Here is a 17,596-nt window from a genome sequence, read left to right as displayed (position 1 = left end):
AGACGGACAGACAGACATGGTTATATCGACTCAGGAGCTGATCCTGATCAAGAATATATATACTTTATTGGGTCGGAGATGTTTCCTTCACTGCGTTCCACACTTTTGACCAAAATTATAATACCCTCTGCAAGGGTATAACAAGAAAGGAAAGTTAACTTCGGGCAGAGCCGAAGTTTATATACCCTTGCAGTTGAGGAGCAGTCCGCCATCTAGGTGGCGCCACGCATCTTATATTATTAGATATATAACGGATCGTATATAGTCGGTCGATCCTTATGAAATTTGGCATATCGAATTATTTTGCCCAAAGAGGCATCCATTGAAAATCCCATCCTTCTAACTTGAAAAACAACGAAGTTATGGCATTTCCGATCAATCAGTTATATGGCAGCTTTAGGATATAGTCTGTAACGCTTGTATCTGTAAAAAGAAAGGCAGAGGGAAAAGGTGCGCCATCTAGATGACAAGTTTCAAACTAGAAAGGGGCAAAGAGAGATTAGAAGGAGTGCAACCGGGTAAAATGGCAACTTTCCATTTTGGAGGAATGTCTCTTCGGGCAAAGGCCAAGGAGGATTCGGCGCCAATTTTGGCGTCGGTGCGAGCATTCCCTCATTGCACCTCCTCAGATTCGGTTGAGTTTACCTAAGTGTCCAAGTGTTAAGTGGAAATAATCGGCGAACGAGGAGCGTAGTTCCAGGGGCGGAAAAGTCCAAGAGGAAAGCCCACCGTTTTTGTGGCCAGTTCTGGATCTGTGGAGGTAAGAAAGGGGTACGGGTCAGTTAGAATTCTCGTCAAGTATCTCTTTCATGACTAGGCTCGGCGAAAGGGTAGTTATTGCCGGAACAGAGGGGAAGTCAGGCAGCCCCAACGAGTGGGGGATCTGAAGGATTCCGGAAGCCCACGACGCCAAGCAGTAGGAGCAGAGTTCGCCGGGCTCAGATTATCAGATAGACCAAAAAAAAAAAAAACTGATAAAATAAGAAAGACTCAATTGGCGGGCTCGAGTTTGACTCGCTAGGCCCTCCATCGAACCCTTTGCGCGAGCGGCAGTTTGATCCCAACCGCGCTCGATAGCGCATAATTTTTCCTCGCCGCGAGCAAATTCGAAAAGATCGCAGTTTTCCGACGGAAAAGTGACCCGTGAGTGACCCGGGGCACTTGGGAGACTTTTGTCGATCCCGGCGTGAAAAGACGGAGAGATTTGGCCGGGAAAAATCGGAGCAGCGAATCCACGTGGGATTCCGGCTCCCAAATAAGTGTTAGCTTAAGTAATATAAGTTTTTTTAGTGAGTAAGAATGATATTTTAATAATTGCCAATGGCAAAAATCAGCTCCGTGCCATTGGAGTGAAAAATTGTAAAAGGAAATAGAGGAGAAAGTTGGCCAAACTTGGGTCGAAGTGGTGGTGAGGTTAGACTTAACCTTTAAAGAAAAAAAAAAGAAAAAAATATTTTCCATGGGCCCACAGTGTATTTACGGCTAACGAAATTTCCTTGTTTTTTTTTATATTATTATTTTCAAGTTCGAAATTTTCAGCAAACCCCCAAGTCCGAGAAAGCGCTTTCGACGATGGAATTACCAAAATTGGGGTGAGTGTAAATGGTAAACTCTTTTTCATTAGAAATGTTAATCAAAAGAAAGGAAAATTAAATGCAATCAATAAGCTTATAAAAGAGAACAAGAAATGCCTCCTAAACACAATGGCCAATTTAAAATTTAAATAAAAGAAAGAAAATTAAAAGTTCAGATTAATGTTAAATATGTTACCTCAGTCTAAGTCGCTCGACCCAGATCGTTGGCAAATTTTCGCTCAAGTTTGAGCAATTTTCGCTTTGGAATTGCAGCAATTATTTTCATGATGAAGTTTTAGCTGACCACGAAATAATGGGAAAACAAACTTTGTAGTGCAGTGTACGAAGCTGGGATTATAGGCAAAAGCGATAGAACGCAATCGCCTAGCCGCTGTCGTAAAGCAGCATTTGTTGTTGGTGTATGCGCACAAGCAACAGGTGTTTAGCACCACTCACGTGATTTTTTTTTTTCCTCCGTTATGTGGAAAAGTGCCCGTTATGTGATTCCACCTTAGATGTTGGAAAAACATACAAAACCAAATGTGGTCATGTTTTCCATCAGTCCTGCATTGCAGGCTATGCCAAAAGTAAAACAACGTGTCCTACTTGTAGCACAGTATGCTTCGAAAGATCGGATACTCCATCTCAAAATACTAGGTCGAATAGAGGGCACATGTTAGATTCTACTCCCAGTGGCTCATCAGGGGCATCCTCGTTGGGACTCGCTCAAAAAGAGTTGATCCAAAATACAGTTGTAGACGCTGTTAAGTCCATGCAGAACGAGTTGTTGACAGAATTATCTGAAAGAATGGCTAGGTTGATTGAAGCCAATCTTCCGACATCATTTACAGCGTTAGAAGGTTCAAACCCGGAGGGAGCACTTGCAAGGAATTCCTTGGGCCAAGTTCCATTAGGTAGTATGGATGAACCAATAGGTTCCAATCGCGAAACACCCAGGAGTAATCACTCAGACCTAAGCCAGAGGCCCGACAAAGTAGGCCATATTTTAAATAGTTGGAAATTGCGGTTTAGTGGAAATCCGGAAGGTCTTAGTGTTGATAATTTTATCTACCGAGTAGAAGCTCTCACCAGACAAACGCTGGAAGGTAATTTTTCAATTTTAAGCAGCAATGCTAGCCTTCTGTTTGAAGGAAAAGCGAGAGAGTTCTACTGGAGGTACCACAAAAATACTCAGGAATTGCGATGGGATTTTCTTTGTACTGCGCTAAGGAGGCAGTTCAGAGAGGCGCGGACGGATTTGGATATCCGAGAAGCCATTCGAGATAGGAAGCAGCGGGAAAGGGAAGGATTCGATACATTCTATGATGCAATAGAGGAGTTAATGGATCACCTGGACATGCCACTAACCGAAATGGAAGTGGTGGAAATTTTAAAAAGAAATTTAAGGCCAGAGATAAGGCATGAGATTCTGAACATTCCAGTCCGATCGGTAGAGAATTTAAGGGCAATATGCCGGCGCAGGGAAAATTTCTTAGAAGACGTCCGAAAATCCCAGGGTTATCAGAAGGTGGTACCGTTCCGCAAACAAGTTTCCGAGTTGGTTGAGGAGATGATGGATGCTGAGGAATTCGCAGAAGGCGAAGTGAATGGCGAAGTCTGTGCGATGGCACTATTATGCTGGAATTGTCGCAAAGAAGGCCATCGACACAAAGAATGCCGAATGAAGCGCAAAGTGTTTTGTTTCGGCTGTGGCGCCCCAAATAACTACCGTCATACTTGTCCGAATTGTTTAAAAAACGGGAAAGCGAACACTTTCAGCGGTCGACAGCAGGCAAGTGTTCCAAAGGACAAGTCGACAAACGGGGACCTGAACTAGTAGGTCCAATTCAGACTTTTGAAAACCCTGCGAGATCACCTACATCTGATCCGATCCCGAAATTTTGGCCAAATATGGTGGCTCCACAAGTTGCAGGTTTAAAACCGAAAGTGAAGAAGAAAGTGGTGTCTAGAAATATTAAAAGAATAAGGTCCTATTGGAATAATGTTAAAACTATAAATACAATTAGGTTTAAAATCAATGATAATCGTCCGTATGCCGAAGTCAGGCTCCTAGATAGGATAGTGGTTGGTCTATTAGACACGGGGGCGGCTATTAATGTGTTTGGGGGGAAATTGGCAGAACAGTTAATACGAGGTAAAGTTCCGTTCAAAAGAGTAACAACAGCTGCTACCACGGCAGATGGTCAGAAACAGGTTGTAGTAGGAAAGCTTCAAACGGCCGTGAAATACAAGGAAGAAACCAAGGATCTCGAGTTCCATATCATTCCATCCCTGAATCAGGATTTGTACTTGGGTATTACGTTCTGGACAGCATTTAGTTTGCTGCCATCTTCCATGCAAATATCAGAAATAGCGTCCAATTCACGTAATCTGACGGAGAGTCAGCGATGCAGCCTATCCGAGGTGATTGGGAAATTTCCTTCGTTTGCCTCGTCGGGATTAGGAAAAACAACTTTGATTTCGCACGAAATAGACGTTGGGGATGCTAAGCCAGTCAAGCAACGTCATTTTCCGGTGTCACCGGCGGTTGAAAAGCTTCTTTACAAAGAAGTCGATCGAATGTTGGAAATGGGGGTGATTGAGGAGTCTCAGAGTGCCTGGTCTTCGCCTGTCGTACTGGTTCAAAAACCTGGGAAAGTACGGTTGTGTTTGGACAGTCGTAAAGTTAACGCTGTTACCAAAAAGGATGCTTATCCTTTACCCCAAATCGATGGAATTTTATCTCGACTTCCAAAGGCAATGTATATCTCTAGCCTCGATTTGAAAGATGCCTATTGGCAGATCCCGTTGGACCCAAAATCTCGGGATAAAACAGCATTTACAATTCCGGGAAAGCCGCTGTACCAATTCAAGGTAATGCCATTCGGTTTGACTAACGCGTCTCAAACGATGACTCGATTAATGGACAAAATTATCCCGCCCGAGCTTAGGAACAAAGTCTTTGTCTATTTAGACGATCTCTTGGTCGTCTCAGATACATTTTAAACCCACCTGAAGGTACTAAGTGTGGTGGCCGAGCAAATGAAAATACTAAACGTGGAGAAGAGTAAATTCTGCGTGAAAACGGTAAAATATCTTGGGCATATAGTGGGAGAAGGGACTATACGAACTGATCCAGAAAAAATATCGGCCATGGCAGACTTTCCACTTCCCCAAAATTTAAGATCTCTTCGGCGTTTTCTTGGCATGGTGGGGTGGTATCGCAAATTCATCAATAACTTCGCATCAGTATCAGCTCCACTTACAGATTTGTTGAAGCCAAGAAAAAAATTCGAAATGACTCCGGAGGGGGAGAAGGCGTTTTTCCTGCTCAAGGACATGCTTTGCTCCGCCCCAGTGTTACGTAGCGCGGATTTTACCAGACCTTTCTTCGTGCAATGCGATGCAAGTAAATCTGGAGTGGGTGGCGTGCTGGTGCAAAAGACTGATCAGAGTGACGAGTATCCTATTGCTTTTGTATCGAAAAAATTAAACAAAGCCCAAAGGAATTATTCGGTTACTGAACAGGAGTGTCTCGCGGCCATAATTTGTATCAAACGTTTCCGGCCGTATATAGAAAGCCATGAGTTTACGGTGATTACTGATCATGCTTCACTCAAATGGCTCATGAGTCAGACGGATCTCCACTCGCGCCTAGCTCGATGGGCTCTAAAGTTGCAAGGGTTCACGTTCAGTATTGAACACAGAAGTGGGAAAATGAATATGGTACCGGATGCTTTGTCTAGGGTCAATGAGGCGGAACTAGCTGCTATAGAGGCGAGACACGGACTTTTAATAGATCTGCAAGCACCGGAATTCAGGTCGGCCAAGTATTTAGAAATTATAGAGAAAATCAAGGCCAATCAGAATCAATTGCCAGATTTGAAAGTGGTAGATGGACTCGTTTACCGAAGAACAGAACATGCAACGGGAGACCAGATGCATGACATTTTCAATTGGAAATTGTGGATTCCCGAGGAGCTAGTTGCCGAGGTTCTAAGAAAGAATCATGACGAGCCTCTTGCTTCTCATGGAGGTATTCACAAGACGTTGGAAAGGGTGAGGCGATACTACTATTGGCCAGGGTTAGTCAACGATGTGAAGTCGTATACGCAAGCTTGTGAAGTTTGTAAATCCACTAAGGCCCCAAATAAAACTCTTCGACCTCCAATGGGTGTGGCTCCTGTGTGATCCTGTGCGATTTTTCCAGCGTCTTTACATAGATTTTCTAGGTCCGTACCCCCGGTCTCGGAGTGGGAACATCGGAATATTCATAGTGTTGGACCACTACTCAAAGTTTGTATTTCTAAAGGCGGTAAAAAAATTCACGGCAGACGTGGTCATTAAATATCTCCAGCAAGATCTTTTTCATACTTTCGGCGTACCGGAAACCATTGTATCCGATAATGGAACGCAGTTCAGGGCTGAGATTTTTCAGAAATTTCTAAGGGAATATTCTGTTTCACACACTTTGACCGCTGCTTATTCGCCCCAGTCGAACGCATCGGAGAGGGTTAACCGATCAGTCATCGCAGCGATAAGATCTTATGTCAGACCGGACCAGAAAGATTGAGACGAGCAACTCAGCAGTATTTGTTGCGCTCTACGTACAGCGGTTCATTCTGCGTTGGGTGCTAGCCCTTATTATATGGCTTTCGGCCAGAATTTCGTCTCCTCAGGGTCATCCTACAAACTGTTGAGAGCTTTAGGGCTGTTGGAGGACAGGTCTTTGGCGCTTTCAAAAGAGGACTCTATGGAAATAGTCCGGAAGAAGGCTTGCGAGGTTCTGAGGAAACAGAATGAGAAGAATGAGCGTCAGTATAATCTGCGGGCTAGAGAGGTGGCTTATAAAGAAGGGCAAGAAATATTTTACAAAATCTTTAAGCAGAGTAATTTTGCGGCAGGATATAGTGCCAAATTAGGCCCAGCATTCATAAAAGCTAGAGTGCGCAAAAGAGTTGGGAACTCATGCTATGAGTTAGAGGATCTGCAAGGCCGTCTCCTGGGAAAATTTCATGCAAAGGATATGAGACAGTAGCTAAGGCAGATACAAGCTGTTGGTGGAATCTGTCTTAGGGTATCAAACCCCAAGTCAGATTCTTGGCGGAGGGGCTTTGTAACGCTTGTATCTGTAAAAAGAAAGGCAGAGGGAAAAGGTGCGCCATCTAGATGACAAGTTTCAAACTAGAAAGGGGCAAAGAGAGATTAGAAGGAGTGCAACCGGGTAAAATGGCAACTTTCCATTTTGGAGGATTGTCTCTTCGGGCAAAGGCCAAGGAGGATTCGGCGCCAATTTTGGCGTCAGTGCGAGCATTCCCTTATTGCACCTCCTCAGATTCGGTTGAGTTTACCTAAGTGTCCAAGTGTTAAGTGGAAATAATCGGCGAACGAGGAGCGTAGTTCCAGGGGCGGAAAAGTCCAAGAGGAAAGCCCACCGTTTTTGTGGCCAGTTCTGGATCTGTGGAGGTAAGAAAGGGGTACGGGTCAGTTAGGAATTCTCGTCAAGTATCTCTTTCATGACTAGGCTCGGCGAAAGGGTAGTTATTGCCGGAACAGAGGGGAAGTCAGGCAGCCCCAACGAGTCGGAGCGGATCTGAAGGATTCCTGAAGCCCACGACGCCAAGCAGCAGGAGCAGAGTTCGCCGGGCTCAGATTATCAGATAGACCAAAAAAAAAAAAACTGATAAAATAAGAAAGACTCAATTGGCGGGCTCGAGTTTGACTCGCTAGGCCCTCCATCGAACCCTTTGCGCGAGCGGCAGTTTGATCCCAACCGCGCTCGATAGCGCATAATTTTTCCTCGCCGCGAGCAAATTCGAAAAGATCGCAGTTTTCCGACGGAAAAGTGACCCGTGAATGACCCGGGGCACTTGGGAGACTTTTGGCGATCCCGGCGTGAAAAGACGGAGAGATTTGGCCGGGAAAAATCGGAGCAGCGAATCCACGTGGGATTCCGGCTCCCAATTAAGTGTTAGCTTAAGTAAGTTGCCAATGGCAAAAATCAGCTCCGTGCCATTGGAGTGAAAAATTGTAAAAGGAAATAGAGGAGAAAGTTGGCCAAACTTGGGTCGAAGTGGTGGTGAGGTTAGACTTAACCTTTAAAGAAAAAAAAAAGAAAAAAATATTTTCCATGGGCCCACAGTGTATTTACGGCTAACGAAATTTCCTTGTTTTTTTTTATATTATTATTTTCAAGTTCGAAATTTTCAGCAAACCCCCAAGTCCGAGAAAGCGCTTTCGACGATGGAATTACCAAAATTGGGGTGAGTGTAAATGGTAAACTCTTTTTCATTAGAAATGTTAATCAAAAGAAAGGAAAATTAAATGCAATCAATAAGCTTATAAAAGAGAACAAGAAATGCCTCCTAAACACAATGGCCAATTTAAAATTTAAATAAAAGAAAGAAAATTAAAAGTTCAGATTAATGTTAAATATGTTACCTCAGTCTAAGTCGCTCGACCCAGATCGTTGGCAAATTTTCGCTCAAGTTTGAGCGCAAATTCATTTATATGTTCGTTTATATGTTCGATTATATGTTCGTTTATATGTTCGAAGCAATTTCTACATTTATACTTTAATAGGAAGGCCTAGCTTATGCCTAATTTTTCTTTACTATTTTGAAAAGCCAATTCTCGTCAATTTTTATTTATTTATACAATTTATATCAATATTTATAACTTGCCAATATTTCATCTATTATCATGTTCATTTTAGCAATTAAACTTAGTTCTTTTGATAATTAAATAAATATTTATAATGTGCTAATTAACTCTATTTTTTGACCCGACTTAACTGATCCCCTTGAGACCGCCGAGGTAGGGGCTAATAACAATATCATGGGTCTGGTATCCAGGACCGTGTTAGCCATAGGTAGGGTGGGCAAACAAGCCTTACAACATCGGAGGTCTTGAGCCCTCGGCAGTGTAGTCCGTAGCGAAGGAACCCACTTTTCTATTTTTCCTTAATCCTTTCTCCCGATGGCCAAGATGAGTAGCCGATCTCTTACCTAGAGAAGCTTGCCCCATGCACGCAGTTTTTTTTGTGAATAATGAGAAAAAGGCACCTTAAGAGGCGTGGCAAGAACACCACCCCATTAGCTGGCGAGCCAGAGCCGGAAGATTTGTCTTACTGCGTGCGGCACCCCTCCCAAACTTGACACCTCGCCTAGGACTCGAATATCATATCCTTTATGACTTTCAAGGACCTCATCCTCATTGTTACAAGTCGACCGATCTCGGCCATTCCGACGTATGCCTTACTGCCTGCAAAGGAAAGAAGGGTGTGTGCAAAGTTTTAACTCGATAGCTTTAAAACTGAGAGACTAGTTTGCGTAGAAACAGACAGACGGACAGACGGTCAGACGGACAGACAGACATGGTTATATCGACTCAGGAGCTGATCCTGATCAAGAATATATATACTTTATTGGGTCGGAGATGTCTCCTTCACTGCGTTCCACACTTTTGACCAAAATTATAATACCCTCTGCAAGGGTACAACAAGAAAGGAAAGCTAACTTCGGGCAGAGCCGAAGCTTATATACCCTTGCAGTTGAGGTGCAGTCCGCTAGGTGACGCCAAGCATCTTATATAATTAGATATATAACGGATCGTATATAGTCGGCCGATCCTTATGAAATTTGGCATATCGAATTATTTTGCCCAAAGAGGCATCCATTGAAAATCCCATCCTTCTAACTTGAAAAACAACGAAGTTATGGCATTTCCGATCAATCAGTTATATGGCAGCTTTAGGATATAGTCGACCGATCCCGGCCGTTCCAAATTATGCCTTACTGCCTGCAAAGGAAAGAAGGGTGTGTGCAAAGTTTTAACTCGATAGCTTTAAAAGTGAGAGACTAGTTTGCGTAGAAACAGACAGACGGACAGACGGTCAGACGGACAGACAGACATGGTTATATCGACTCAGGAGCTGATCCTGATCAAGAATATATATACTTTATTGGGTCGGAGATGTCTCCTTCACTGCGTTGCACACTTTTGACCAAAATTATAATACCCTCTGCAAGGGTATAACAAGAAAGAAGAGCTAACTTCGGGTAGAGCCGAAGCTTATATACCCTTGCAGTTGAGTTGCAGTCCGCTACGTGGCGCCACGCATCTTATATTATTAGATATATAACGGATCGTATATAGTCGGTCGATCCTTATGAAATTTGGCATATCGAGTTATTTTGCCCAAAGAGGCATCCATTGAAAATCCCATCCTTCTAACTTTAAAAACAACGAAGTTATGGCATTTCCGATCAATCAGTTATATGGCAGCTTTAGGATATAGTCGACCGATCCCGGCCGTTCCGACTTATGCCTTACTGCCTGCAAAGGAAAGAAGGGTGTATGCAAAGTTTTAACTCGATAGCTTTAAAACTGAGAGAATAGTTTGCGTACAAACAGACAGACGGACAGACGGTCAGACGGACAGACAGACATGGTTATATCGACTCAGGAGCTGATCCTGATCAAGAATATATATACTTTATTGGGTCGGAGATGTCTCCCTCACTGCGTTCCACACTCTTGACCAAAATTATAATACCCTCTGCAAGGGTATACCAAGAAAGGAAAGTTAACTTCGGGCAGAGCCGAAGTTTATATACCCTTGCAGTTGAGGTGCAGTCCCCTAGGTGGCGCAGTCCCCTATATTATTAGATATATAACGGATCGTATATAGTCGGTCGATCCTTATGAAATTTGGCATATGGAATTATTTTGCCCAAAGAGGCATCCATTGAAAATCCCATCCTTCTAACTTTAAAATCAACGAAGTTATGGCAGCTTTAGGATATAGTCGACCGATCCCGGCCGTTCCGACTTATATACTGCCTGCAAAGGCAAGAAGAGTGTGTGCAAAGTTTCAACTCGATAGCTTTAAAACTGAGAGACTAGTTTGCGTAGAAACTGACAGACGGACAGACAGTCAGACGGACAGACGGACATGGTTATATCGACTCAGGAGGTGATCCTGATCAAGAATATATATACTTTATTGGGTCGGAGATGTCTCCTTCACTGCGTTCCACACTTTTGACCAAAATTATAATATCCTCTGCAAGGGTAAAACAAGAATGGAAAGCAAACTTCGGGTAGAGCCGAAGCTTATTTACCCTTGCAGTTGAGGTGCAGTCCGCTTGGTGGCGCCACGCATCTTATATTATTAGATATATAACGGATCGTATATAGTCGGTCGATCCTTATGGAATTTGGCACATCGAATTATTTTGCCCAAAGAGGCATCCATTGAAAATCCCATCCTTCTAACTTTAAGAACAACGAAGTTATGGCATTTCCGATCAAACGGTTATATGGCAGCTTTAGGATATAGTCGACCGATCCCGGCCGTTCCGACTTATATACTGCTTGCAAAGGAAAGAAGGGTGTGTGCAAAGTTTCAACGCGATAGCTTTAAAACTGAGAGACTAGTTTGCGTAGAAACGGACAGACGGACAGACGGACATGGTTATATTGACTCAGGAGGTGATCCTGATCAAGAATATATATACTTTATTGGGTCGGAGATGTCTCCTTCACTGCGTTGCACACTTTTGACCAAAATTATAATATCCTCTGCAAGGGTAAAACAAGAATGGAAAGCAAACTTCGGGCAGAGCCGAAGCTTATATACCCTTGCAGTTGAGGTGCAGTCCGCTACGTGGCGCCACGCATCTTATATTATTAGATATATAACGGATCGTATATAGTCGGTCGATCCGTATGAAATTTGGCATATCGAGTTATTTTGCCCAAAGAGGCATCCATTGAAAATCCCATCCTTCTAACTTTAAAATCAACGAAGTTATGGCATTTCCGATCAATCAGTTATATGGCAGCTTTAGGATATAGTCAACCGCTCCCGGCAGTTCCGACTTATATACTGCCTGCAAAGGAAAGAAGGGTGTGTGGAAAGTTTCAACTCGATAGCTTTGAAACTGAGAGACTAGTTTGCGTAGAAACAGACAGACGGTCAGACGGACAGCCGGACATGGTTATATCGACTCAGGAGGTGATCCTGATCAAGAATATATATACTTTATTGGGTCGGAGATGTCTCCTTCACTGCGTTGCACACTTTTGACCAAAATTATAATACCCTCTGCAAGGGTAAAACAAGAAAGGAAAGCTAACTTCGGGCAGAGCCGAAGCTTATATACCCTTGCAGTTGAGGTGCAGTCCGCTAGGTGGCGCCAAGCATCTTATATAATTAGATATATAACGGATCGTATATAGTCGGCCGATCCTTATGAAATTTGGTATATCGAATTATTTTGCCCAAAGAGGCATCCATTGAAAATCCCATCCTTCTAACTTGAAAAACAACGAAGTTATGGCATTTCCGATCAATCAGTTATATGGCAGCTTTAGGATATAGTCGGCCGATCCCGGCCGTTCCGACTTATATACTGCTTGCAAAGGAAAGAAGGGTGTGTGCAAAGTTTCAACGCGATAGCTTTAAAACTGAGAGACTAGTTTGCGTAGAAACGGACAGACGGACAGACGGACAGACGGACATGGTTATATTGACTCAGGAGGTGATCCTGATCAAGAATATATATACTTTATTGGGTCGGAGATGTCTCCTTCACTGCGTTGCACACTTTTGACCAAAATTATAATATCCTCTGCAAGGGTAAAACAAGAATGGAAAGCAAACTTCGGGCAGAGCCGAAGCTTATATACCCTTGCAGTTGAGGTGCAGTCCGCTACGTGGCGCCACGCATCTTATATTATTAGATATATAACGGATCGTATATAGTCGGTCGATCCGTATGAAATTTGGCATATCGAGTTATTTTGCCCAAAGAGGCATCCATTGAAAATCCCATCCTTCTAACTTTAAAATCAACGAAGTTATGGCATTTCCGATCAATCAGTTATATGGCAGCTTTAGGATATAGTCAACCGCTCCCGGCAGTTCCGACTTATATACTGCCTGCAAAGGAAAGAAGGGTGTGTGGAAAGTTTCAACTCGATAGCTTTGAAACTGAGAGACTAGTTTGCGTAGAAACAGACAGACGGACAGACGGTCAGACGGACAGACGGACATGGTTATATCGACTCAGGAGGTGATCCTGATCAAGAATATATATACTTTATTGGGTCGGAGATGTCTCCTTCACTGCGTTGCACACTTTTGACCAAAATTATAATACCCTCTGCAAGGGTAAAACAAGAAAGGAAAGCTAACTTCGGGCAGAGCCGAAGCTTATATACCCTTGCAGTTGAGGTGCAGTCCGCTAGGTGGCGCCAAGCATCTTATATAATTAGATATATAACGGATCGTATATAGTCGGCCGATCCTTATGAAATTTGGTATATCGAATTATTTTGCCCAAAGAGGCATCCATTGAAAATCCCATCCTTCTAACTTGAAAAACAACGAAGTTATGGCATTTCCGATCAATCAGTTATATGGCAGCTTTAGGATATAGTCGGCCGATCCCGGCCGTTCCGACTTATACACTGCCTGCAAAGGCAAGAAGGGTGTGTGCAAAGTTTCAACTCGATAGCTTAAAAACTGAGAGACTAGTTTGCGTAGAAACAGACAGACGGACAGACGGACATGCTTATATCGACTCAGGAGGTGATCCTGATTCAGAAGATATATACTTTGTTGGGTCGGAGATGTCTCCCTCACTGCGTTCCACACTTTTGACCAAAATTATAATACCCTCTGCAAGGGTATAACAAGAAAGGAAAGTTAACTTCGGGCAGAGCCGAAGTTTATATACCCTTGCAGTTGAGAAGCAGTCCGCTAGGTGGCGCCACGCATCTTATATTATTAGATATATAACGGATCGTATATAGTCGGTCGATCCATATGAAATTTGGCATATCGAATTATTTTGCCCAAAGAGGCATCCATTGAAAATCCCATCCTTCTAGCTTTAAAAACAACGAAGTTATGGAATTTCCGATCAATCAGTTATATGGCAGCTTTAGGATATAGTCGACCGATCCCGGCCGTTCCGACTTATGCCTTACTGCCTGCAAAGGAAAGAAGGGTGTATGCAAAGTTTTAACTCGATAGCTTTAAAACTGAGAGACTAGTTTGCGTAGAAACAAGCAGACGGACAGACGGTCAGACGGACAGACAGACATGGTTATATCGACTCAGGAGGTGATCCTGATCAAGAATATATATACTTTATTGGGTCGGAGATGTCTCCTTCACTGCGTTGCACACTTTTGACCAAAATTATAATACCCTCTGCAAGGGTATAACAAGAAAGGAAAGCTAACTTCGGGCAGCGCCGAAGCTTATATACCCTTGCAGTTGAGGTGCAGTCCGCTACTTGGCGCCACGCAACTTATATTATTAGATATATAACGGATCGTATATAGTCGGTCGATCCGTATGAAATTTAGTATATCGAGTTATTTTGCCCAAAGAGGCATCCGTTGAAAATCCCATCCTTCTAACTTTAAAATCAACGAAGTTATGGCATTTCCGATCAATCAGTTATATGGCAGCTTTAGGATATAGTCAACCGATCCCGGCAGTTCCGACTTATATACTGCCTGCAAAGGAAAGAAGGGTGTGTGGAAAGTTTCAACTCGATAGCTTTAAAACTGAGAGACTAGTTTGCGTAGAAACAGACAGACGGACAGACGGACATGGTTATATTGACTCAGGAGGTGATCCTGATCAAGAATATCACTGCGTTGCACACTTTTGACCAAAATTATAATATCCTCTGCAAGGGTAAAACAAGAATGGAAAGCAAACTTCGGGTAGAGCCGAAGCTTATTTACCCTTGCAGTTGAGGTGCAGTCCGCTTGGTGGCGTCTCGCATCTTATATTATTATATATATGACGGATCGTATATAGTCGGCCGATCCTTATGAAATTTGGCATATCCAGTTATTTTGCCCAAAGAGGCATCCATTGAAAATCCCATCCTTCTAACTTTAAAAACAACGAAGTTATGGCATTTCCGATCAATCAGTTATATGGCAGCTTTAGGATATAGTCGACCGAACTGAGAGACTAGTTTGCGTAGAAACAGACAGACGGACAGACGGACATGGTTATATCGACTCACTAGGTGATCCTGATCAAGAATATATATACTTTATTGGGTCGGAGATGTCTCCTTCACTGCGTTCCACACTTTTGACCAAAATTATAATACCCTCTGCAAGGGTAAAACAAGAAAGGAAAGCTAACTTCGGGCAGAGCCGAAGCTTATATACCCTTGCAGTTGAGGTGCAGTCCGCTAGGTGGCGCCAAGCATCTTATATAATTAGATATATAACGGATCGTATATAGTCGGCCGATCCTTATGAAATTTGGCATATCGAATTATTTTGCCCAAAGAGGCATCCGTTGAAAATCCCATCCTTCTAACTTGAAAAACAACGAAGTTATGGAATTTCCGATTAATCAGTAATATGGCAGCTTTAGGATATAGTCGGCCGATCCCGGCCGTTCCGACTTATATACTGCCTGCAAAGGCAAGAAGGGTGTGTGCAAAGTTTCAACTCGATAGCTTAAAAACTGAGAGACTAGTTTGCGTAGAAACAGACAGACGGACAGACGGACATGCTTATATCGACTCAGGAGGTGATCCTGATTCAGAAGATATATACTTTGTTGGGTCGGAGATGTCTCCCTCACTGCGTTCCACACTTTTGACCAAAATTATAATACCCTCTGCAAGGGTATAACAAGAAAGGAAAGTTAACTTCGGGCAGAGCCGAAGTTTATATACCCTTGCAGTTGAGAAGCAGTCCGCTAGGTGGCGCCACGCATCTTATATTATTAGATATATAACGGATCGTATATAGTCGGTCGATCCATATGAAATTTGGCATATCGAATTATTTTGCCCAAAGAGGCATCCATTGAAAATCCCATCCTTCTAGCTTTAAAAACAACGAAGTTATGGAATTTCCGATCAATCAGTTATATGGCAGCTTTAGGATATAGTCGACCGATCCCGGCCGTTCCGACTTATGCCTTACTGCCTGCAAAGGAAAGAAGGGTGTATGCAAAGTTTTAACTCGATAGCTTAAAAACTGAGAGACTAGTTTGCGTAGAAACAAGCAGACGGACAGACGGTCAGACGGACAGACAGACATGGATATATCGACTCAGGAGGTGATCCTGATCAAGAATATATATACTTTATTGGGTCGGAGATGTCTCCTTCACTGCGTTGCACACTTTTGACCAAAATTATAATACCCTCTGCAAGGGTATAACAAGAAAGGAAAGCTAACTTCGGGCAGCGCCGAAGCTTATATACCCTTGCAGTTGAGGTGCAGTCCGCTACTTGGCGCCACGCATCTTATATTATTAGATATATAACGGATCGTATATAGTCGGTCGATCCGTATGAAATTTAGTATATCGAGTTATTTTGCCCAAAGAGGCATCCATTGAAAATCCCATCCTTCTAACTTTAAAATCAACGAAGTTATGGCATTTCCGATCAATCAGTTATATGGCAGCTTTAGGATATAGTCGGCCGATCCCGGCCGTTCCGACTTATATACTGCCTGCAAAGGCAAGAAGGGTGTGTGCAAAGTTTCAACTCGATAGCTTAAAAACTGAGAGACTAGTTTGCGTAGAAACAGACAGACGGACAGACGGACATGCTTATATCGACTCAGGAGGTGATCCTGATTCAGAAGATATATACTTTGTTGGGTCGGAGATGTCTCCCTCACTGCGTTCCACACTTTTGACCAAAATTATAATACCCTCTGCAAGGGTATAACAAGAAAGGAAAGTTAACTTCGGGCAGAGCCGAAGTTTATATACCCTTGCAGTTGAGAAGCAGTCCGCTAGGTGGCGCCACGCATCTTATATTATTAGATATATAACGGATCGTATATAGTCGGTCGATCCTTATGAAATTTGGCATATCGAATTATTTTGCCCAAAGAGGCATCCATTGAAAATCCCATCCTTCTAGCTTTAAAAACAACGAAGTTATGGAATTTCCGATCAATCAGTTATATGGCAGCTTTAGGATATAGTCGACCGATCCCGGCCGTTCCGACTTATGCCTTACTGCCTGCAAAGGAAAGAAGGGTGTATGCAAAGTTTTAACTCGATAGCTTAAAAACTGAGAGACTAGTTTGCGTAGAAACAAGCAGACGGACAGACGGTCAGACGGACAGACAGACATGGATATATCGACTCAGGAGGTGATCCTGATCAAGAATATATATACTTTATTGGGTCGGAGATGTCTCCTTCACTGCGTTGCACACTTTTGACCAAAATTATAATACCCTCTGCAAGGGTATAACAAGAAAGGAAAGCTAACTTCGGGCAGCGCCGAAGCTTATATACCCTTGCAGTTGAGGTGCAGTCCGCTACTTGGCGCCACGCATCTTATATTATTAGATATATAACGGATCGTATATAGTCGGTCGATCCGTATGAAATTTAGTATATCGAGTTATTTTGCCCAAAGAGGCATCCATTGAAAATCCCATCCTTCTAACTTTAAAATCAACGAAGTTATGGCATTTCCGATCAATCAGTTATATGGCAGCTTTAGGATATAGTCGGCCGATCCCGGCCGTTCCGACTTATATACTGCCTGCAAAGGCAAGAAGGGTGTGTGCAAAGTTTCAACTCGATAGCTTAAAAACTGAGATACTAGTTTGCGTAGAAACAGACAGACGGACAGACGGACATGCTTATATCGACTCAGGAGGTGATCCTGATTCAGAAGATATATACTTTGTTGGGTCGGAGATGTCTCCCTCACTGCGTTCCACACTTTTGACCAAAATTATAATACCCTCTGCAAGGGTATAACAAGAAAGGAAAGTTAACTTCGGGCAGAGCCGAAGTTTATATACCCTTGCAGTTGAGAAGCAGTCCGCTAGGTGGCGCCACGCATCTTATATTATTAGATATATAACGGATCGTATATAGTCGGTCGATCCTTATGAAATTTGGCATATCGAATTATTATGCCCAAAGAGGCATCCATTGAAAATCCCATCCTTCTAGCTTTAAAAACAACGAAGTTATGGAATTT

At 43.0% G+C, this 17,596-nt stretch overlaps 1 protein-coding gene across 1 annotated transcript in view; it reads right to left on the bottom strand.

Moving 5' to 3' along the window:
- Window positions 1-6,940: 6,940 nt before the first annotated feature.
- LOC123258307 overlaps window positions 6,941-17,596 on the bottom strand; it is a 29,392-nt gene continuing 18,736 nt past the window's right edge. Inside the window, exon 3 of the mRNA XM_044718178.1 lies at window positions 6,941-7,032. Within this exon, the coding sequence (XP_044574113.1) occupies window positions 6,941-7,032 (92 nt within the window). The remainder of the gene's footprint in view (window positions 7,033-17,596) is intronic.

This window comes from Drosophila ananassae, unplaced genomic scaffold, assembly GCF_017639315.1.
Source record: "Drosophila ananassae strain 14024-0371.13 unplaced genomic scaffold, ASM1763931v2 tig00000129, whole genome shotgun sequence".
Taxonomy (NCBI): Eukaryota; Metazoa; Arthropoda; class Insecta; order Diptera; family Drosophilidae; genus Drosophila; species Drosophila ananassae.
The sequence above is the reverse complement of the archived record's forward strand: the minus strand, read 5'-3'. Positions and strand labels throughout refer to the sequence as shown.